Source organism: Podarcis gaigeae (assembly GCF_964106915.1).
Source record: "Podarcis gaigeae genome assembly, chromosome: 18".
Taxonomy (NCBI): Eukaryota; Metazoa; Chordata; class Lepidosauria; order Squamata; family Lacertidae; genus Podarcis; species Podarcis gaigeae.
This window is the reverse complement of record NC_139696.1, coordinates 1,069,143-1,091,733: the sequence shown is the minus strand read 5'-3', so window position 1 is coordinate 1,091,733 and position 22,591 is coordinate 1,069,143. Positions and strand designations below refer to the sequence as shown.

The 22,591-nt window shown below is 50.3% G+C and overlaps 2 protein-coding genes across 3 annotated transcripts; one reads left to right on the top strand and one right to left on the bottom strand.

Moving 5' to 3' along the window:
- Nucleotides 1–105: 105 nt before the first annotated feature.
- On the top strand, nucleotides 106–3,615 carry FAM32A (family with sequence similarity 32 member A). The gene is made up of 4 exons (XM_083720818.1): nucleotides 106–452; nucleotides 680–824; nucleotides 1,662–1,715; nucleotides 3,213–3,615. Exons 1-4 carry the CDS (start codon nucleotides 229–231, stop codon nucleotides 3,279–3,281), a joined length of 492 nt encoding a protein of 163 aa, XP_083576944.1. The 5' UTR covers nucleotides 106–228; the 3' UTR covers nucleotides 3,282–3,615.
- Nucleotides 3,616–5,297: 1,682 nt separating this feature from the next.
- TPM4 (tropomyosin 4) lies at nucleotides 5,298–21,713 on the bottom strand. Of its 2 annotated transcripts, none has more exons than XM_083720712.1 (9): nucleotides 19,746–21,713; nucleotides 16,004–16,129; nucleotides 12,097–12,230; nucleotides 11,022–11,139; nucleotides 9,168–9,238; nucleotides 8,766–8,841; nucleotides 8,435–8,497; nucleotides 8,269–8,338; nucleotides 5,298–6,308 (listed from the first exon to the last, which is right to left on the bottom strand). In XM_083720712.1, the coding sequence occupies exons 1-9, from the start codon at nucleotides 19,857–19,859 to the stop codon at nucleotides 6,226–6,228; spliced, it is 855 nt and encodes a 284-aa protein (XP_083576838.1). In that variant the 5' UTR covers nucleotides 19,860–21,713; the 3' UTR covers nucleotides 5,298–6,225. The 2 variants fall into 2 exon arrangements, with proteins under 2 accessions (XP_083576838.1, XP_083576837.1); XM_083720711.1 differs by lacking the exon at nucleotides 5,298–6,308 and adding an exon at nucleotides 7,024–7,267 and having other exon boundaries at nucleotides 19,746–21,496.
- Nucleotides 21,714–22,591: the final 878 nt, after the last annotated feature.

Below are 22,591 nucleotides of genomic sequence, written 5' to 3'. Positions count from 1 at the left end.
GGGTCCACGCATGCGCGGTGTGTCGGGAAAGCTTCCCGACGCGTGGGAATAGATATAATGCGCATGCGCCTCGCAGCTCCCGGCGAGCACCGCGGCAGTTACGCATGCGCAGTACGTCTGGAGAGAGACTCGCGGAGCGGCAAAAGCGTTGTTAGTGTCTCTGCGGCGAGGGAAGCCCGGAAGCCGCTCTAGGCTGCCCCTCTCGCTTCCCCTCTCCAACGGAAGTCCATGCGCTCTCCAACGGCCCTTACTCATTTGCGCCGGAAGTTCACTCCCGCGGCACAGAAACCCCCGCCATTTGCCCCGGAAGTACAAGTCGGCACCCGGAAGTGGTGGCCGGAGCGGCTGGAAAGAAGGAGGCCGAGGCGGAGGAGGATGTCGGAGTACGAGGCCGTCCAGCGGGGCCCTCTGCGCCTGAAGGGCGGCGTCGGGGTGTCCCCCGCGGGGAAACGGTGAGGGGGAGAGCGAGAGGCCCCCGGGAGCCTCCTAGAAGGGAACTTCCGGTCGCGCGGGAGGGACTTCCTGCTGCTTTGGGACGAGGGGCTATAAGGCCCTTAGGACTTACAAAGCGCTTGTGCGCACGCGCGGGGAGGGATGGCGCCCTTGGAGCCTGCGGAACTCCCTGCCACGGGAGGAAAGGGGGTGGCCGCCAAGCTAGATGGCTTTTTTCTGTTTGCAGGAAGAAAAAGAAAGATAAGGAGAAAAGCAAGATCGTGGACCAGATCGTGAGCAGCAAGATGCAGGAGGAGGAGGAGGAGGAGAAGCGGGCCCTGGACAAGAGGACCCCAGCGCAACTGGCCTACGAGAAGATGCAGGAGAAGCGGGTGGGTGCTTGCCGGAAGCAGGCAAGGGGGGCAGTTTCACCCAGAAGCAGGTGTTATAAGAAAAACACTGCTCTCTTTCCCTTATGGGATACCCAAGAGCCCATATAGAGTCCTGAAGTAGGTTCTCTATCGGTAGGAGAAAATAACAGAGGCCAAGCAGAGAATAGTGAGAAGCAAAGCAGCTAGTAAGCCTGATCTTTATTGAACTGTTGCAACGGGGTGCTCCCCTCAGACCTGGAGGAGGAGGAGGAACCCAGAACATTGGTGCGCAAACTCTTATATAGACTTTTGAAACTGCCTCCCCTGTAGCTCAAGACCACCCCCAAAACATCACGCATACATCACAGAAAGAGGTGGTCCCTGGGAGAAATGGGAGTGTGTTGCTTCTCTCCTGTCTGCCAGGAGACCTGATCAATCATGCCTTATCAATTGCCTTTTCTAGGTAACCTGGCCATTCCTTGGAGACGGTCAATACTCAGTTCCCAAATCTCTTTTGCATATTGATAAATTTGCTCAGCTTAGCAGATACTTTCCAGACTGTATGTACAGGGGAGTGTAAGCCCCCACAGTCCCAAGACAATTGGAAAGTTTTTTCCCCATTTCCTTCCTCCTTGCAGAGAAATATTTGAGGTCAATTTGGGAGAGTCCAAATGGCTTCAGGATTGCTCTCCTGTAATATTCCAGACACGTGGTTTATATACTTACGTATGCATTTGCCTTGTACATTTGTGAACATTTATTTTACATATATTAAGACCTTAGAAGTCATATAACACAGGGGAGATGGGCTGAGGAGGAACAAAAGTAACTGCTTCTGTTTTCCCCCCTGCCCTGCAGCAAATCGAGAGGATCCTGAAGAAAGCATCCAAAACCCACAAGCAGAGAGTCGAGGTGAGTCGCTGCCCCACGGGAGAGATGCTGCCTTAAGCACGCTTGCTCTGACAAGAGGTTTTGGGGAATCATTTCCCTGTGCGAAGGGAAGGGCGGGAGGAATGGGCATGCAAAAAGGTAAGGGATCCTGCAGCAGCAGCAAGCAGAGAGGAAGGACTGCAAGGACTCTGTTGTGTAGTCAGAGAAGGTCTGTCTCTTTGCTAACACTTATTGCCTCGGGCCCTTCGGACGCAGCGTGGAACCAGGGACCTTCTGTATGCAAAGCATGGCATCCCTGAACTCTGAGCACTGTGGCCTCCTCTGTGTACTGCTCAAGTAATTATAATAATTTCTTACTTATACCCCGCCCATCTGGCCAGGCCTCCCCAGCCAATCTGGGTGGCTTACAATAGAATGTTAAAAACACAATAAAACATCAATCATTAAAAACTTCCCTAAACAGGGCTGCCTTCAGATGTCTTCTAAAAGTCAGATGCAGGGGTACCTCGGGTTACATACGCTTCAGGTTACAGATGCTTCAGGTTACAGACTCCGCTAACCCAGAAATAGTACCTCAAGTTAAGAACTTTGCTTCAGGATGAGAACAGAAAATCGTGCTCCGGCGGTAGCAGGAGGCCCCATTAGCTAAAGTGGTGCTTCAGGTTAAGAACAGTTTCAGGTTAAGAACAGACCTCCAGAACGAATTAAGTACTTAACCCGAGGTACCACTGTAGTTGTTTATTTCCTTGACATCTGGTGGGAGGGCGTTCCACAGTGCGGGCGCCACCACCGAGAAGGCCCTCTGCCTGGTTCCCTGTAATCTCACTTCTTGCAGAAAGGAAACCACTAGAAGGCCCTCGGAACTGGACCTTAGTGTCCGTGCAGAACGATGGGGATGGAGATGCTCCTTCAGGGATACTGGGCCGAGGCTTGAAAATGAGAGAGATGGGGGTGTTAGGGATTTCCCCCTGGGTTGTCATCACAAATGTCAGGAGAGAGAATTTCACGCTCTCCCTCTTTGCCTCAGGGTGGCTGCGTGCCCTTCGTTACAGAGGAAAGTCCTTCTGTGTGGCGGGCTGGGGCCTTGAACAGACTGGTGATTCCTTGCCCACGGTCTCCCTCTCTGCGATGCATTTTGTATAGAAGCGGTTTCTAACTTTGCACTTTTTGTGAAAATCGGTGTCCTCTTTTCCCCTGACGAATCCTGTTCTTATAGCCAGATATGGGCTGCAAGCGGTGCTCCGAATTGCTGTCAAATCTAACCAGTCTGCTTGCAGAGAAGGGCTCACCCATGCCACACGCAATCCGGCCTCAGCGATGTGCCCGGCAAGCAATGCTTTCTTGCCGTGGCCGACTAACTGGAACGCGGGGCTAATCTGCCTTCTGTTAGTATTGATCAGGCTTCCCTGAAGTAGGCAGGCATATATAATTAAACGTGGGTTTTAAAATATATTCCGAGATGATTGAAGTCGCTTTGGCTGCCTTGATTTTTCATCTCTCTCTCCTTTCCCGTCCTAGGATTTCAATCGGCACCTGGACACCTTGACAGAACATTACGACATCCCAAAAGTCAGCTGGACCAAATAAGCCATTTTTGTTTCACTTCTCCCCCTCTCCCCAGGCTTGTCTCGTTTTGCTAAAAGGGCACAACTCAGCAGACGGGACAGTTTCTGGGTTGGAGACCTTGTTCGGCAGCAACCTTCTGCAACTGGTTCAGTTAAACTTGCCTTTTAAAATAGATTAAACATCTGGATCTTACAGCTTCAAGTAAATGGCCGCTGTTCTTTACCTGCTGAAAATCTCCACTGGATGTTCCCATTATATTATCACCTATTTAAACACTGTATCTGACTCTATCTTAAATAAAGGCAAGGAAGGCCATATACAAAACGTTTGGTTTGATCAGGATTCTGTGCCTAAACGGTTAATGTGTTTTGCTTTATTTACCGCCAGCTCATCTGTTCTCCTTCTCCTGACTGCTGCCCTGTATTTGAGGGCGTTTCCCCTTCTTCCTAGAACATGACTAGTGACAGCTGCCAAGACATATAACGCCTATTTGCATCATTTTCATTAAACCAACAATCGAAATGCTTTACTTTTCCTCCCCTCGGCACTTGACTAGGAAAGCCCAGTGCACAGGGACTCGTTAAACATTTAAAAACCAAAACTGCTCCTGAAGAAAATTTAAAACACAGAAAAACAGTGTCTCTCTGTCCGAAGAGGTGAACGAATGTATTTTAAAGCAAAAGGCAAACGACTCCCTTTACATGAACCTATCCTCGTCGCAGTTCTTAAACGTGGAAGTCACCCAGGTTTGGGCAGAGCCAGCTTCAGGTGTGGCTAAGTCAACATCAGCCTTGTCCTGAAACACACAAACTCGCTTGCGTGTTTGAAAAGGACAGAGGCTAAAGGAAACAGACACAGGAGACCCTCAACCCATTTTATAAAAAGTTTTAACACTCCAAAAACACAAAACAGGCGCATGCACCAACTATCTGGCTTCTGATTTTAGTTCAAGGGCCCCCCTCCATGCCTTTTCCTTCCTACTGTTTCTCAGGCTCAGACAGCTGCCTCCAAATCAAAGCCAGGTGTGGTTTTATTCCTGTTTGAGCCTTCCAAAAGTCAGTAAGGGCCTTTTGGCACTATTCAGTAAGTAGAACCATGAAAAGCAGGACACAAATTAAATCGGGGGTCCCTTTTTCCCCAGGGAGGCTGTGCTAGGCAGCAGCTACGGCAGCGTTTATTTGCCTGAAGATAGCCAGCATTTGGGAATCATTTCTCAAGTCTCTCACACTTCCCACGGAAAATACTTTCCATCAGCAGCAATGCCAACCCCACTGGGTGGGAACCACCTTCTGATGCGATCAGCAGAGCCTCTCCTCCCATCTCCCCACAAAAACGCATTTGCTGATGACCTAGAAAGAGTCTGAAATGCCAAAGAAGCATTCCTCCGCTCGTTCTGCAGCTGATCTGGCCGGCTGGAAGTCTTAAACTCGCCAGAGTTTCAAAAAAAACCAGCAAGCGGTTTGTCATTCCCCTGAACACCGCTGCTGCTCCCTGTCCGATTCAGGGAATGGAGCGCTTCTTATTCCCAACTCCAACCTCCTGTGCCCTATGGTACGATTTCATCACTAAATCCATATTCATTACAGTGCCAGATTTACGTATAAGCTAAACAAGCTCTAGCTTGGGGGCCCCCAAAAAACCTGGATGTACATTTCCAAAATATAAGATAGAGAACAAAATTAAACCTACATACAGAAACAGTGTTTTGTGTTGTGGAGGCTCCTCTGGTGTAAGTCATGGGCCCTGCCTGCTCCCTAAAATATCACTGGTTTGCTCCTTTCTATATATAGGGTGCCGACATTCTGCATGGACTGGTTGCAGGGCAACATGGGCAAATGGCTTGCGATACCTGTTGGGTCCATCAATGACCATCTAGCATATATTTAACACAAAAAAACAGTGACAATTTGTTGTCGACAAAGGACAGCTGGACATAAAAGGGCCCCATTGCCTTCAGTAGCTTAGGGCTTCATCAAACCCACATCCGGCCCCGATTCATTATGTTAAGAAATGCCCCACAAAGTAGAAATGTGTATAGGGGGGGAGAAAGGTTTTATTATTAGATTGAAAGCTTAAAAATAAAAAAAAGCTATTGCCATGTTAACAGGATACATTTAGAGGGATTGGGTGGTTGAATTCATGTTGCCCGTTTCCCTTCCTTCCACCCTCCTTGCAAAAAAATTAATAAATACAGAAGTGCAGAAGCCACCGTTTCCCCGTCAGAGCACCCTAAGATTGGCCAACGGGAAATGACTTCTGCTGTTTTTGGTCTGCTTCTCAAGATGTTCAAGGAGACGAAACACACACACACACAAAGAAATAGTATTTTGGCACAGCTCTGTAAACTAGGAAGCCAGTACGTCTAGCCTTCCCATGGAATGTTTAAGCTTCTAGTTTTACGAACTTTGTGTAAACGAGGAAGACGGCGAAAGAAAGCCGTCTTCCAGCAGAACGTTGCAGGCTTTCTGCATAAACTTTGCGTTTCTGCAAGAGAGTTTTCTGCGCTCTTGCGATTGCAGTAAGAAACGGCAGCTAAGAAAAACGACGCTAACTACCGCCAATAGCTCTGTTTCCCTGTCACCTCAACTGGGCCCATGCTCCCTGCTCGGTTTTGCACAAAACACGTGCGTTTCCAGTTATCGAGAGAAGTTAGCACCTTCGGAGCAGCCCTGCGGGAAACGGGTGCCTTGGCGCACAGCTTTCCCGGTTGCGCAACGTTCTGCCGCAGAGGATTACGAACAAAATAATAATAATAATAATCTACATTCAGTTGGTGCCCAAAACCTCAATGCTTAAAGGGGGGAAGAGGGAGGATAAGAGAAGGTTGCCATTTTGTGTGATCTGAAAGGTGGGGAAGACAAGAGAGAGAAAGCAGGGGAAAAGAAGTGGATTCAAAGAGGAAGCCGCTATTTTTGGCAGGATGCTTTGGGCTTCCCGTAGTCCGGGTGCTTTTTCCCGCGCGGAGTTATATGCTGCCGAGCTCGCTGAGGGTCTGATCCAGCGTCCGGTGCAAAGTCAGGTTCTCTTCTTTCGCCTGGGCAACTTTTTCTGATGAGAATGAATGGGAGACAAGTTTATTCTGAGACGCCTGTTCAAGGGGTGTGTCTGACTAGGACGCCTCTATTCCGCCTTCTAGTTGCAACCAATCTGTTGTGGGTTTTTTTTATCAAGGCGGCCACCCCTCTGAATAAGCTTTCCCCCAGGCAAGCGCTTTTCTTACGCCTGGTACATAAGTTTTAAGGCAACTGAAGGAAACCAGCTGTGCCCCCCAAAATGTCGCACTGTAATTCCCGCCACCACCATCCCAGACAATTGGCTGGATGGAAAAGACTATTTGTCTCTGAGATCCATTATTTCCAGCAAGCTACAAAAAGGACTGGGCTCAGATAGAAACAAGGCTTCTTTCTTGAGGGTATGTGGAAGTTCAGGTAAAAACCACAGCCCAAAATATATAGCGCTGTGGTGTAATATTTAAATTATCTGTTAGATGTGTCTACTGCCCTTCGTCATAAGATCTCAGGCCCATTTGCATAATAAAATACAGGAAAAAAACAGAACAGCAAATCAACATTTCTTGCCTCTAGCTTTCGGCTTGGCTAGTTAGTCCGTCTGAGTGCTGTGAAATCTTTCTTTTCTGTTTGAATTGTTTTAAGCTATTAAGCCACCTTAGACCTCGGAAAACCGTCTAATAATAGAGAAGCAAGCGAGAGGGAGAGACGCCTTTTGTATAGGAAATGGAGAAAATGAATAAGCAGAGAGGAAATACAAGAACTTTAGGGGTTTTTTAATGGAAGCACGTTTTTACAGAAAAAAGGAAGACAGGAAGAAAGACCGGGAAACTTGTGAAGAAGGCACACGGAGGCAGCAGGTTCTTAGGCAGGACAGGAGAGCTGGCAGAGAGATCGCAGCGATCGATTTATCTTCCTACAAGGAAGTCATATCGTTCAAAGCGTGGTCCAGCTCCTCGCTGATCGCTTTGTACTTCAGCTTTTGAGCATACAGCTCGTCTGCCGGACCGAGAAACAGAGCGAGGGGAGGAGAAAAGGGAGAAGGGAGGAAAGGGAACGTTAAAAAAATACACACAGAAGGCTAGAGAAACATTTCGGAGGAGTTTTTCAGAAAGATTTCAGCAATAAGAGAGGCATTAGTTTGTCCCAAACACTTCCACCTATGTTAAAGCCCAGTAATTTTGCAAAAAGGACAATACAGTGGTTCTCAAACTCCGAAAACCTGGAAGCAAGTGTTCCGGTTTTCGAACGATTTCTGGAAGCCGAACGTCCGATGCGGCTGTCAGCTATTGTTTCCGGGGCGCCTGCACCAATCAGAAGCTGCACCTTGGTTTCCGAACATTTCGGAAGTCACATGGACTTCCGGAATGGATTAAATTTGGCAATTTGCTCCTTATTTTGCATTTTTGTTTTTGAAGCTTTTTTGGTTCATTTGTTTTTGTGACTGTGTGGAACCCAGTTCAGCTAATGATTGATTGTGTGACTGTGGAAATGAATAAAAGCCCCCCCCCCCATCCAACATCAGTGCAGGGAAGAAAAAATAAATAAAGTTTCATTTTTACCATCTACAATACTGTCATATTTATTTAATAGTTCAGTGCAATGATTATTGCTTTCGTTTTATGGATAGATGGTCTCGTTAGATAGTAAAATTCATGTTAAGTTACTGTTTTAGGGGTTGTTTTTAAAAGTCTGGAACGTATTAATTCGTTTTGCATGACTTTCCACGGGAAAGCGTGCCTTGGGTTGGGAACGCTTTGGTTTTGGAATGGACTTCCGGAACAGATTACGTTTGAGAACCAAGGGACCACTGTACAGGGACTGAAGTGACCCCAAGACTTCCTGGTCTTCATTCTCAGCCTGGCCACACAGAGGTGAGAGTCCGGCCACAGCTCAGGGGCAGATATATACTACCTGGGGCTAAGCACAGACATGCAGCAAGAGAAACCCTCATAGTAACTCAGCAACTTAAATCACACACACTTCAAACAGCCTCATACCTTCCAGGTCATCGATCGTCTTCTCCAGTTTGGCAACCGTTCTCTCTGCAAACTCGGCGCGCGTTTCAGCCTAGAGACACAGAGAGGGTCAAGAAAAGGGAACTGTGACCACTGAGCAGAGACCCCAACCCACCCCAAAACCAGCTCAGCCACCCAGGAACCTCACCTCCTTCAGCTTGTCGGTCAGAACCTTGATTTCCTCTTCGTACTTGTCCTCTTTTTCAGAGTACTACAAAAACAGGGCAAAAACAGGCTCCTTTATTCCTAGGAAATCCTGGGCAACAGTTGAGACTGCCGCTGATTCCCTCACTCGCCAGTCACCCCGAGGCGGGCAGCACCCCGGGGCATCCTCAAGAGCCAAAAGAGGGAAGCCTCAAGGATCAAGCTGTTCCCCAGCAAACAAGGCTGGGCTTGATGGGGGGCTGGGGAGAGGAGCCCCCAATTCCCTGCCAAGCCAGCCTCTTCAATCCCAACCTCTTCCAAGTTCCGCTACCAACCTTCTCCGACTGAGCTTCAAGGGACTTGAGATTGTTGGTGACGTTCTTCAGTTCCTCTTCAAGGTCACTGCACTTTCTGCCAGAGGGGGAAATAGGGCCTGGGGGTCAGCGCTAGTCGTTGTTCCCCCCACTCTCCCAGGTGGGTTCCCCACCCCCGCCTACCTTTGTTTGGTTGTGTTTTTTTGTTTTATTTATTTATTAATGTTCTTATGTTACGCTGGTAAACATTATCATATTACATCACAATATAATTTTCAGCATGCATACAAGTTTATATACCTAAAGAAAAGAAACAAGGACAAAAAACCTATTCCAAAATTATATATGTACCAAGACTTTGGACTTCGTGTCTATCCCGTTGTATATTCCTTTTTTACAAAAGCAGCGTCAAGGGATACTCACAATTCGGAAACCTCGGCTCGCTCCTCCGCTCTTTCCAGTTCTCCCTCCAGAATGACGAGTTTCCGTGCAACCTGCAGGAAGTGTAACGGATCAGAGAAGACGAAACCTCAGGAGCCTTTGCAGGGCTCCAAAAATAGAGGGGCAGGAAACATCCAAAAGGAATTTCCTCCTAATGTCAAAGCAGCCTGCTGGAGAAAATCTGAAAATTTGCAAGGAGCCCATCGGTTGCAAAGGGGGAAGTGGGAGAGGAGGAGCCCAGAATTGGAGGGGGACACCAGTTTACGAAATCATGGGGGGGGGCAGCCTGTAACACACACACCCCATAATAATCATTGACCTTGCCAGCTAGGGCAGCGCTTCTCAACCTGTGGGTCCCCAGATGTTGTCAGACCACAACTCCCATCATCCCTGAGCTCTGGCTAGGGGTGATGGGAGTTGTAGTTCAACAACATCCAGGGACCCGCAGGTTGAGGAAGGCTGAGCTAGAGCATAGATAGACCCAGGGCCGGATTTCGGTTTGATGCGGCCCTCAGCCCCTTCTACGTCCAGCTGTCCTTTGTCCACAACAAATTGCCGCTGGTTTTTTTGTGTTGAATATATGCTATATGGTCACTTATGGACCTCATAGGTTGCACATCATTTGCACATCACAAATAGGAGCCTACACAATACAAAACACTGTTGCTGTATGTAGGCTTTATTTCATTTCTTTTCTTATCTTATATTTTGGAAATGCACATCCAGGGTTTTTTTCCCCTTTATTTTTTGGGGGGGGCCACAAGAGAGTGGGGCCCTAAGCTAGAGCTTGTTTAGCTTATGCGTAAATCTGGCACTGGTCACAGACTCCACGTGGCATGAAAGAAAAGATTTGCAAAAACCAGATAGGAACACAGGAAGCCGCCAATTTTTTTGCGGGGGGGGGGGCGGTGCTGTGACATGACCCTGGCCTCCAGGCCGGATGCAACCCTCTGAGCTGCAGGAAGTGACCTCACAACTTTATCTCTCGATCTAACGATCACAGCTTGCTCTGCAAGGAGCAATCCTCAAATCGCAGAGCCAGCGATCCCTGCAGTTGCAAAAAAACCAAATTAAATGCAACAATTCAGGTTCTTTTGCCAGAACCTTCAGATTTGGTATCACTGCTTTCCATTCATGCAGCTGAGCTCTTCCTTGTTTCCATGTGTCCTAGTTAAAGAGTATCATATACTGATTTTTAAAGGGTGGGGTGGATTGTTCGTCAGACATTGATATTTTTGGGGCTTGGGTTTGAAAGGCAGAGAAGGAAGATCTGTGCTGGAATGGCAAATCTTCCGTATAATTACAGCAGACACTTCATTGATAAGTAACACAATTAAATCTGTTGTTTTCTCTCTACTAAAGTTTTGATTCCTGCTCTTAACATTGGAAACCTTGTTACAATCACGTCTTGGTCTCTTCTTCCAGGGCTTTCGAATGTTTCCTGTTCTGCGCCCTTGCAATTTTGTCTCAACCCAAAAGCAACGTATTCTTTCTGCTTGTTTAAATATGAACAGATTTAGGAACTCGCTTCTAATAAATAAAACTCCAGAAAGTCTCTCTCTCTCCCCCCCCCCCCAAATACAATAATAACCTCACTGGATGAAAAAGAAGAAGATGAACTCATTTTTGCTTAAGAATTCGTTCTGAAAATTAAAAAAAATTATAAATTTAAAAATAATAACAATTGTGTTTTTTTTAAATGATTCGGGTCCATTTTGCCTGTGGCAAGGAACGCCAAAGGGGGCGTTTTAGCTGCTGCTAGAGGAGTCTGCCTCCAAAGCTGGCCCTGTGCAGCCCCCCAGCATCACTTCCCCCCAGGCGAGCCCCCCAACTCACCTCTTCGTATTTGCGATCAGCCTCCTCTGCAATGTGTTTGGCTTCCTTCAGCTGCAGCTCCTGAATTTCCATCTTCTCCTCGTCCTTCATGGCTCTGTTTTCGATCACCTTCATGCCTCTGGAGACACAAGAGGAGCCGTTCTGAACTCCCAAACACCCGTCCTCCCCCGCCTGCAGCGCTCAGGCCCTTGTCGGTCTGCGTTTTGCCTTATTGGATGAGACCAAGTCGAGCCCGTGTGTCGGAACTGAGAGACATCTAATTTGGGGTCTACTTGTTCCAACGGTCGCGGCTGAGGACAAATCCTAAATTTGGGAGGTGCAAAGGTGGGAGGGAAGACTTCCTTGGCCTCCCCCCCCCCCCACTATTCTGCAACCAAGAATGAAGTCTGTCTACCAGCTTCATCTGAGATCCTCCCCTGCCTGCAGACTGTCTGGCCAGAGTGGTGCATTCTCTGGTTATCTCCCGCTTGGACTACTGCAATGCGCTCTCCGTGGGGCTCCCTTTGAATGTGACCCGGAAACTGCAACTAATCCAGATTGCAGCAGCCAGACTGCGGACTGGGAGTGGAGACCACATAACACTGGTCCTGAAAGACCTACATTGGCTCCCAGGACGTTTCCAAGCACAATTCAAAGTGCTGGTGCTGACCTTGAAAGCCCTAAACGGCCCAGTATCCTTTAAGGAGCGTCTCCACCCCCATCGTCCAGCCAGGACACTGAGGTCCAACTCCGGGGGCCTTCTGGTGGTTCATCCCTCTGCGAGAAGTTTGGTTGCAGGGAACCAGGCAGAGGGCCTTCTCGGTGGTGGCGCCCACCCTGTGGAACTCCCTCCCACTAGATGTCAACTTTTAGAAGACATCTGAAGGCAGCCCTGTATAGGGAAGTTTTTGATGTTTGGTGTATGTTTTTATGCGTGTTGGAAATCGCCTAGGGTGGCAGGGTACGAATAACAAAATTATTATCATCATCATCTTCATCATTATTACTACTTTGGGCAGCCTCAGCTGCTGTGGGACTACAAACCTTCCTCTGCAAGCCCCTTACGCCACGTGCAAAGTCGCCTCCCCCTATGTACCTCTCGCTCTCATCGGCCGCCTTTTCGGCTTCCTCCAGCTTCTGCAACGCGGTAGCGAGACGCTCCTGGGCCCGATCCAATTCCTCTTCCACCAGCTGGATCCTGCGGTTCAAGGATGCCACCTCCCCCTCTGCCTGTGGGGAAACACAGAGGGGGGAGTGAACCACTGGGGCTGGGTGATGCAAGGACAAAACGAGGCCGGTTAACACCCACCCCATCGCTCCAGCTCTGGCTAACTGGGTGATCCTGAGGATAGGGGGGGATAGTTTAAGTTTTAGGGTGCCCCCGGAGCCCCACATTTCCACCCATGGCCAGTGCTTGCTCTGGCAGTAGCAGGTCTCCTTGCAGGGGGCTCCCCTTGCTTCCTACCTGGCCGCCCCCGAAAGGCCCGGAAAGAGAAGGAGGAGGACGCCAGGTGAGGACAGGTAGGAGAGAAAAAGCAGGAGGAGGAGGAGCAGAGGCAGGAGGTGTCCCGTCCCGTCCCGTCGGAGCGAGGTCCGGCCCTGGGGTCTCCAGGCGTCCAGGCGCAGCAGGAAGGAGGCAGAAGGAGCCGGGAGGAGGCGCGCGCAGCCCCGGGAGCATCTTGCAGAGGCGTCGGGCGGAGCCTCGACGGCTGGGGCTCTCCTCCGGGCTCCCTTCCCGGGGGTGCCTCTTCAGCCTTTCCCGGCTCCGGCGGAAGGCGATCCTAAGCGAGGGGAACGGGCGGCAGCGACGGCGCGCCCTTCTCCCCCGACGGGGCGTCCCGGGGCAACAGGAGCGCAGAGAAGAAGGAGGAGGAGGAGAGCGGAGAGAGAAAGTTTGGAGAGGCGCAAAGCGGCGGAGGAGGCGCCGGCTGCGCGCGCCCCGCCGAGGCTCCTCTTCCGACGGCGCTCACTTTCTCGCGCAGCTCGCGCTCCTGGTCGCGCTGGCGCTGCAGGATCTGGGCGCGGTCCTCGGCCTCGTCGGCCTCCTGCTGCAGCGCTTGGATCTTGCGCTTCACCGCCTCCAGGGAGCCCGTGGCGGCGGCCATCCCGTCGGATCCCGGCGGCACACGTGGACGCGGCAACGGCGGCGGCAGCGACGGCAAAAGGAAGCAAAGGGCGCGGCTCCTCCGGTGCGCGTTGGCGAGGGCGCAGCGGCGTCGGGCGGGAGGAAGGGGAGGACTGGGGGAGGGGCCGTGACGTCGGCACCGCTGGCGCATCGTGACGTGGCCACCGCTGGGACAACCCCGAGGACAGCCCCTTCGGGGTGGCGCGCAAAGGAGGAGCGCACCTCGAGGTCCACTAGCCGGGACGGGGCGGGCAGAGGCTTTTCCTCCCGGCTGGGCTGCGCCGGTGCTGCTGCTCCTCCTCCTTCTCAGGGGACAGGGAGCCCCAAGCGATCAGACGGGACCCCCCCCCCACTCTGTTCGAGGGAAGCAACCCTGGACGGAGCCCCCTCTCTGCCCACCTGGACGGCAGGTGTCTCTGCTAAAGGCAACGTAGCTCGCCACGGGGGGCGTCTAGAGGGAGCCGGGCACCCCCATATTTTCAAGAAGCCCCCCCCCCAAAAAAAAATTCCGCGGTAGTCCTCCCTCGGGGTTTGGAAATGCGCCCGAAGCCACGCGCTCTTTCTGGGTCTCCAGCCGAGGCGCACCGGGACCAGGGGCGTAGCTCCCCCCCCCAAAAAAAAATCCTCAAAAATCTGGAGCTGAGGTTCTCTCTCCGCTAGGGTTCCTCTTTACTCTTGAGTTGTTCAAAATATCCTTCCACTCCTCCTCCTTAATTTAGCTGCCTGGTCCTCTTCGGGGAAAGATGCTGAAATTCTTGAAACGTTCCCCGAATTCTCCCTACGCTTCTCTTGCATCTTGGTTTCTTATCTTTGCAGCCAGAATTTTATCCAGTCTTTTATTCCAGCTGGCACCCCTCCTCTCCAAATGTCTTCGCCAACCTGAACAGGCACTTTATATTTCTTCCTCAGCCCCCATCCCTGGCATAGCTGAATTTTTTTTCATCCAAAGCCTTTTTGGCTTTCCTACTCCTCCTTTGGGAAACCGCCCAAAGTGGTTGCGCTTTCTTTGGGAGGGGTACCCAAAGTCACAGTGCCACCCCACAGCCCCAGTGCCACCCCATTGCCCCCGCCTAGCCTTCCTACCAGGGCCGTCTTTACCCGGGGGTCCAAGGGGTGCGGGACACCCGGGCACCGAATTCTGGGGGGCACCTGGCGCCCACTGCTGAAGCCGCCTAAGCTCTTAACTATCTACCTGTTACGAAATAATTAATCATTTTGATCAAGCTAGAAAAACAAAATACATATATACGTAAGTATTACCGAAATATATGCCTACTGCTGTGGGACCAGAAGATTGGAAGAAGTACCGTATTTTTTGCTCTATAAGACTCACTTTTTCCCTCCTAAAAAGTAAGGGTAAATGTGTGTGCGTCTTATGGAGCGAATGCAGGCTGCGCAGCTATCCCAGAAGCCAGAACAGGAAGAGGGATTGTTGCTTTCACTGCACAGCGATCCCTCTTGCTGTTCTGGCTTCTGAGATTCAGAATTTTTTTTTTCTTGTTTTCCTCCTCCAAAAACTAGGTGCGTCTTGTGGTCTGGTGCATCTTATAGAGTGAAAAATACGGTACAGTATATGAATTATTTGAAAAGCAACTGTCATCAACAAATCACGCTAGTAGGACTGCAATAAGTTTTGTAAGGAGAAATATATGAAGTATTGCAAAGTAGAAAAAGATAGAGATATTGGTTATGAGTTTGAAATGTAATAGGTAAGATAAGAAATGCATTCTGAGAGATTAGATTGGAAAATTTTCAGACAGGATGGATGGAAGTCAAAAAATTTGAATAAGATGTAAAAGTATGTTTAATTACTGTTGAAAATGATATGTTAAAAATCTAATAAAAGTGTGTGTGTGTGTATTTCTACTGTTTCACTAAAGAACTTTTGACTTTATGTGCACATTTACCAAAGACGCGCCGCACTTGTCGGCACTTGTCATTGTCAATGGCGCCGTGCACCCGAAATTAACAAAATTTTGGGGTGCTGGGCAGATATTTCTACCCCAGCGGCGCGTAAGCTAAAGACGGCCCTTCTTTCTACACGACTGGCACCCATCAGCTTTTGCAGCCAGTGCAGGGACGCGGGTGGCGCTGTGGGTTAAACCCCAGAGCCTAGGACTTGCTGATCAGAAGGTCGGTGGTTCGAATCCCCGCAATGACGGGGTGAGCTCCCGTTGCTCTGTCCCAGCTCCTGCCAACCTAGCAGTTCAAAAGCACGTCAAAGTGCAAGTAGATAAATAGGTACCACTTCGGTGGAAAGGTAAACGGCATTTCCGTGCACTGCTCTGGTTCTCCAGAAGCGGCTCAGTCATGCTGGCCACATGACCTGGAAGCTGTACGCTGGCTCCCTCAGCCAATAAATCAAGATGTGCGCCGCAACCCCAGAGTCGGCATCGACTGGACCTAATGGTCAGGGGTCCCTTTACCTTTAGGTCTAAACCACAGAGCCTAGGACTTGCCGATCAGAAGGTTGGCGGTTCCAATCCCCGCAATGATGGGGTGAGCTCCCGTTGCTCGGTCCCTGCTCCTGCCAACCTAGCAGTTCAAAAGCAAGTCAAAGTGCAAGTAGATCAATAGGTACCACTCCAGCGGGAAGGTAAATGGCGTTTCCGTGCGCTGCTCTGGTTCGCCAGAAGCGGCTTAGTCCTGCTGGCCACATGACCCGGAAGCTGTACACCGGCTCCCTCGGCCAATAAAGCAAGATGAGCGCCAGAGTCGGTCACAACTGGACCTAACGGTCAGGGGTCCCTTTACCTTTACCTTACAGGCCAAGTACTGCTGCCTTGGCGTTCCCACTGCAGAAGTTGATGGGAATCGTAGACCAAAAAACCCAGAGGACCCCCCCCAGCCCCAAGTTTGGAATGGCCGGCCTACGTACATCCGTGGCTTTCTTGTCTGCCATCTCCAGCTTCTCCTGAGCATCCTTGAGGGCTTCGGAGTATTTGTCGAGCTCGTCCTCAGTGCCTTTGAGCTTCTTCTGCAGAGATACCAGTTCATCCTCCACCTGCCGAAAGAGAGGGAGAGATAATATTGCAGATTATTACATACACATCACTTGGGAAGACAGGTGAACGAATACCAGTATACTGGAAGAAGCAAAGATCACCAGTGTCAAAGCAACATCGCTGGACTGGTCATGTTGTGTGGAAGCCTGATGATCATCTTCCAAAGCACCTCCTCTATTCTGAACTTAAAAATGGAAAGATTAATGCTGGTGGTCAGCAAAAGAGGTTCAAAGGCTGCCTCTAGGCAAAAATTTTTAAATGTAGTACAAACACCGGCAACTGGGAAACACTGGTCTGCAAGCGCTCCAGTTGGAGAACAGCCTTGACCAAAGGTGTTGTGGGCTTTGAAGACACTCGAACTCAGGACGCAAGGGAGAAACGTGCTAAGAGGAAGGCACACTTGGCAAACCCTCACCGGGATCAACTCCTGCCCGGAAACCAATGTCCCCACCGTGGAAGGATGTGTGGATCCAGAACTGGCCTCCACAGTCACTTACGGACTCATTGTTAAAACTGTATTTATCGAAGACAATATTTCTCACCTACAAGGGATTGCCAGAGAGGAAGAAGAAGATAGGGCATTGGGTTGGCATAAGTCCTATTTCTCCCAAGACATGTCCCCTTTTTCAGGATTAAAATTGGATTTTTTAAATCTGGGTTTTTTCATTTGGTGTTTTTTCTTTACAGTAACCCAAGAAAAAATTCCTAGTGCATTCAGCTCAGATCTAAGCAGGCCTGCAGTGCAGAATCGCGATCCACCAGGAATCTTTTTAATGTTGCACTCCTTGCTTCCACAAGGGAGAAGGAAACATCGAGAGGAAAAACCACAACAATGCAGATTTAATTGGTTGGGTCAGAGAACAGGGTTTTATTTGAACATTAAATTGTGATGCACTTCTTTTGGGAGGGGCCGGTTAGTGACCCTCTTGCAACCACTTATGGAAAACCACCCCTTTGCTCCTTGGGCCGAGCAGCCAAAAAATGTATGCTGGAGCCTTATCTCTCTCTCTCTCTCTCTCTCTCTCTCTCTCTCTCTCTCTCTCCTCCTTCCCATATAAATCCATCCTGCTTTCTCAAAGCAGCTATTTATATCATTCCAGGCCAGCGCTGGGTGCCCAGTTTCCCTAGTTCTGATGAGCACTCCCCTTATCTTGTGGCCGGCCAGTGATAAAGTTATCTGGCTGTGGGAAAGAACGCCCTGTTCTGCCCTTCGCAGTGTGTTCTTTTCGGGGTGGGGGTGGGGAGCCTGAGGCTACTTCTCCCTCGCAGTGGCGTAGCGTGGGTTGTCAGCACCCGGGGCCAGGCAAGTAATTTGCGCCCCCTAACCCGTGGATTTGCACCCCCTAACCCTAACCCCCAGATGTTGCGCCCGGTGCGGCCGGCCCCCCCTGCACGCCCCACACTACGCCACTGCTCACTCGTCCCCTTGCCCACTCACCTGGCCTTGAGCCAACACCTTAAATGGCCCCTTTCCTTCCACAGACCCTCCAAGTGCCCCTATTTTCCAGGGACAGCCCCAGATTTACAGAAGCCGCCCCGGTTTCTGATCTGATCCCAGAATATCCCGCTTTTTCTTAGGACGTCCCTATTTTCAGGGGAGAAGCGTTGGAGGGGATGGAATAGGACGTCCCTCTTTTCAGGGGAGAAACGTTGGAGGGGATGGAATAGGACGTCCCTATTTTCAGGGGAGAAGCGTTGGAGGGGATGGAATAGGACGTCCCTCTTTTCAGGGGATAAACTTTGGAGGGGATGGAATAGGACGTCCCTATTTTCAGGGGAGAAACGTTGGAGGGGATGGAATAGGACGTCCCTATTTTCAGGAGAGAAACGTTGGAGGGGATGGAATAGGACGTCCCTATTTTCAGGGGAGAAACGTTGGAGGGGATGGAATAGGACATCCCTATTTTCAGGAGAGAAACGTTGGAGGGGATGGAATAGGATGTCCCTATTTTCAAGGGAGAAATGTTGGAGGGGATGGAATAGGACGTCCCCATTTTCAAGGGAGAAATGTTGGAGGGGGTGGAATAGGACGTCCCTATTTTCATCGGATAATTTTTTCTCCTATGTTTGACAGGTGTTACGGTTGCTCAGTGTGTCACTGGGCCGCTCCCCGCTTTGGGTTTGGGGGGCTGGGGCCGAGAGACAGCTGAGCCTGGGCCTTTGGTGCCAGCTGGAGCGGCTTAAACTGCCACTGGGGGAAGAGAGGGAGAGGGAGACCCCTGGGACCCAGAGTTTGCCAGCACCTCATCCCAGAAGGTCAGCCTTAAACCCAGGTAGCGAGCCGTCCGTGCTCTTTCCCCGGGTGCGGAGAGCTGCAAATAAATGCCTCTTAATCCTGCCCATCACATCCAGCCATGAGCTCATCTGTTCTTCATGGGAAATATGAGGAAGGGAAGCAGCCAGCCTTCCACCAACCTCACTGTTGTTTGGGGAAATTCGGGGGAACCAGTGAGATCACTAGGCTGGCTCTGCTACGTTTGTCCGGACTCAAAAAAGGATAAAAACAAGGAGAAGAAGCTTTGGAGAGTTCCTGCAGACCAAATCCTGCATCTTGGAGCAGAGAACAGGCCCTGTTTCATCCCAGCAGGGCCTTACCTGAGAGTAAGCCCCCTAGAAGACAGCAGGAGCTGCTTCTGGAGACGCCTAGCAGTTTGTGCCTCAGTGACACAGTCTGTAGAATGGGCATAATTTATTTGTTGACTATATATACCTCTCTATAGCCGCAAGGTCTCAGGCCAGTTCACAGGATAAAACCAGAATATAAATATTTATATACACCCCCTAGACAAAAAAATTCCTCGATTACGTCCTTGGCTCTCTCCCCAACCGACCTCCCCTTCAGCAAATCTCTAATTCGCTGGCTGTCTTTATTATTTTGCACAGGTTGCAAAATTTGCCTCGGCTGCAAATAAGTTGAGAGCTGAGCACCAAGGCAAGTATCATAAGGGGGGTGTCTGTGTGACAGAAGTGGAGTGCTTAACTTACACAAGAGTGATTTTTTTTGCATTTTTGCATGTTTGCTGTTGTTGTTCCAGTTTTAAATTAATTATTTGCATCCTACTTGTTGCGACTGATTGCGGTGGCTTACAGCAGGGGTGGCCAAATTCCAAGAGACAACGATCTGCTCACAGAGTTAAAAACTGGCAGTGATCTACTCCCTTTTTAGGGGTTCAGGTAAAAGTTGATGAGCTATTTTTGCTTTTTCTTAATAAAGAGAAGGCCCGTTTTGCGGGGGTTCAGGTTGAAGTGGTTGAGCTTTTCTTAGGAAGGGGAAAGTCACGTTTTTCAGGGGCAAAAATGTTGAGCTTTTTGGGAGCCAAACTTGTTCAGCTTCTTGGGGGGGGGGGACCAGTGATCTACCAGTGATCTACCACAAAAGTCCAGCAATCTACCAGTAGATCACAACCTGCCTGTTGGACGTGCCTGGTTGTAGCTTTTTAGCAATAAAGATTCATTCCGCATCAATCTACGGAGCGCATAATAAAAATAAAAGCGATGCTAGCAGCAGCAGTGACGATGAATGTATGTATTAAACCTCCCAGTGGTGCAGCTTGCCCCCACCTCTCCCCCCACATGCCCCCTCAAGCCTCTTGCCCCTGCCTTCTGCCCCCTCACCTGTTTGCACTTGTCCTCCGCTGCCTTCTTGTCCGCCTCGGCTTGCTCCGCTCGGTCGATGGCGTTCTCCTTGTCCAGTTTCAACATCTGCATCTTCTTCTTGATGGCCTCCATCTTTGCGGCTGGCGGGAGATTCTGCGGACAGAGTTAGGGCAGAGGGCAGGCAGGCAGGCAGCAGGCGACTGGGGGGGCCCTATATTTGAGCTCCTGGTTTTAAGCTCCTGGCTGTGCTGACGTAGCCAACGATAAGTGGGGAGGAATCTCTCCAGTCCTCTCCCGACACCTTATTTGGAACTCGGCGTCTTTAAAGAAAATAAAAGCACTTGTTTCCATTTTTAACTTTCCAGCAGAAGCGAGTGCCTGGGCCAGGGACACAAAACTCCCTCGACTGGCACTGTGGGGCAGCTGAGCCAAGGCTTGGCCCGAACCCTAGGAAAGGATCCAGACCCTACAGGTGGGAATGGAGCAAGGAGATCTTGCAAGGAGTGTGCAGGGCCTCAGCCGAAACAAGTGGGCTTCAAACGCTGCTCAAACGCGGTGAGTTCCCAAGGTTGTAGCAGCAGCAGCAGCTGGTGGAGGGTAGGACTCGAACCCACGGCTTCCAGTTCCGAGAAAAGAGAGGCTCAACATCAGGAAGAACTTTCTGTTTGACCGTGGAATGGAAGGCGGCGAACTCTCCTTCCTTGGAGGGTTGGACGGCCATCCGTCTGGGATGCTTTAGCTGAGATTCCTGCATTGCAAGGGGGTTGGGATGGATGTCCTTCAGGGGTCCCCTTCCAATGCTATGATTTTGCGATTCCTAATCGGGAAGATGGTGGCGACGGCAGACGAAGCAGCAAGCAAAGTGCGTGGCAGAAAGCTGGAAACAGAATACAGGGTTGCAGAATGTTTTGGAGGCTGCTCTTTCGCTCCCAGGGCCCTGAAGCGGCCTTTGCATTCCAGCTTAGTCCTGCTTGCTTTCTCCCTCATACTTTCATCTCCAGATAAAAGCCCAGTGGAAACGGGTCCTGGCTGCCACAAGCACTTTGGGGCCCTGCATAAATCATTACTTGTCACAAACAGAGCAAAGCTTTCGTTCTTCCTGGCGGTTGTCTGGCTGAGCCCGGCTCTGCAAAAGCTTCCTCTTTTCCTTCAATAAGCAGAAGTCGTCCTGGTACTGCAAAATTGCTTGTGGAAGCCGAGCTGAGATCCGGCGGAGGGCCATGCAAAGGGCGCCTTTCGAGCATGTGCAGAGCGCCCTGCTTCCTTGTGGCCAGGGAGCAAGCAGCCCAGAGGCGTCTGGGAGCCTGAGCAAATCTGAGCTCACCTTTTCGAAACAGCCTCTTGCAAATTGGCTGGCTGGGGAAGAGTTTGAGGCTCTGGGAATCTCTTGCATGGCAAGCCGAGAATTTCTTGGCACTGGGGCGGTGCCCTGAAGGAAATGGCCCATTTCCCAGATGCTTGGACCCCGGAGAAGCCCCTCTTCAGGAGGGCTGTTTCTTTGCCACCAGACCAGGCAGCTGGAGAGCGGCTCTGGTTCGGAGCCCAGTCGAAACAGGATCCGTCTCCCAGGAAATGGCGAGGCAGACGGTCCGAGGCCTTTTATGGAGAACTTTCGAACAAACATCAAGGGAATTGAGAGAGGCGGCTCTGGGACAGGTCAGGAGGCAGCGGTAGCGGAAAAGCAAAGCAGGGAAGAATCAGAACAGGTGTCCGGCTGGTAACCGGGCAGAAATAAAAGCAGAGGCGAGGTTGCAAACCCGTCTGGGCTGAAAAATACTTTTGCATGTGGTCAGTTTTGATTAAGACTCGGCTACAGATATAAAATTTTAAGTGCGTTTTGAGTGCATTGTACAAATGGGGCACTAGATGGCGCTGACGAGCTAATGGCAAATTCCATATATATTTTACAACGGTTTTTGTTTTAAAAAAGCATTTTCATGGTGTTTTTTAAATATCTGTGTAGATTCAGGTTCCCATTCCAGGGTGGAGGTCTGAATGCAGAGGGGAAGAGAAGAAGAAAGGGTTTTTTTTCCCTTTAGTTTGTGTACAACAGGATATGTTCTGAATTATGGTGATGAAGAAGAATATTATTATTCTTATTAATCACCACTTGCCCTTCACCCCAAGACCCCAGGACATACCCTCCAGCATTTCTCCCCTGAAAACAGGGACACTCTATTCCATGATGATGATGATGGTGAATAATTTTATTATTTATACCCCACCCCTCTAACCAGGTTGACCCAGCCACATACAGTGTGTATAATAAAATTAAACATGAAGAAACTTCTCTTTACAGGGCAGCCTTCTGATGTCTTTTAATGGTTGTATAGTTACTTACCTCCTCCTTATTATTAGTGAATAAAGGTAAAGGTAAAGGTACCCCTGCCCGTACGAGCCAGTCTTGACAGACTCTGGGGTCGTGCGCCCATCTCACTCAAGAGGCCAGGGGCCAGCGCTGTCCGGAGACACTTCCGGGTCACGTGGCCAGCGTGACATCGCTGCTCTGGCGAGCCAGAGCCGCACACGGAAACGCCGTTTACCTTCCCGCTGGTAAGCGGTCCCTATTTATCTACTTGCACCCGGAGGTGCTTTCGAACTGCTAGGTTGGCAGGCGCTGGGACCAAGCAGCGGGAGCGCACCCCGCCGCGGGGATTCGAACCGCCGACCTTTCGATCGGCAAGTCCTAGGCGCTGAGGCTTTAACCCACAGCGCCACCTGCGTCCCATTATTAGTGAATAGGACATCCCTATTTTCAGTGGGGAAACGTTGGAGAGGATGGAATTGTTGTTCTTTAGTCATGCCCGCCTCTTTATGACCCCCTGGACCAGAGCACGCCAGGCCCTCCTGTCTTCCACCGCCTC

Excerpts from the sequence above, each read along its gene's own strand:
- FAM32A (XM_083720818.1), top strand. The coding sequence starts at position 229 with ATGCGCTCTCCAACGGCCCTTACTCATTTGCGCCGGAAGTTCACTCCC. Across the intron at positions 825-1,661 it reads AGAAGATGCAGGAGAAGCGG|CAAATCGAGAGGATCCTGAA; the intron begins GTGGGTGCTTGC and ends CCTGCCCTGCAG. Across the intron at positions 1,716-3,212 it reads CCCACAAGCAGAGAGTCGAG|GATTTCAATCGGCACCTGGA; the intron begins GTGAGTCGCTGC and ends TTCCCGTCCTAG.
- TPM4 (XM_083720712.1), bottom strand. The coding sequence starts at position 19,859 with ATGGAGGCCATCAAGAAGAAGATGCAGATGTTGAAACTGGACAAGGAG. Across the intron at positions 8,498-8,765 it reads TTGAAGCTCAGTCGGAGAAG|TACTCTGAAAAAGAGGACAA; the intron begins GTTGGTAGCGGA and ends CTGTTTTTGTAG. Across the intron at positions 6,309-8,268 it reads GACGATCGATGACCTGGAAG|AAAAAGTTGCCCAGGCGAAA; the intron begins GTATGAGGCTGT and ends CATTCTCATCAG.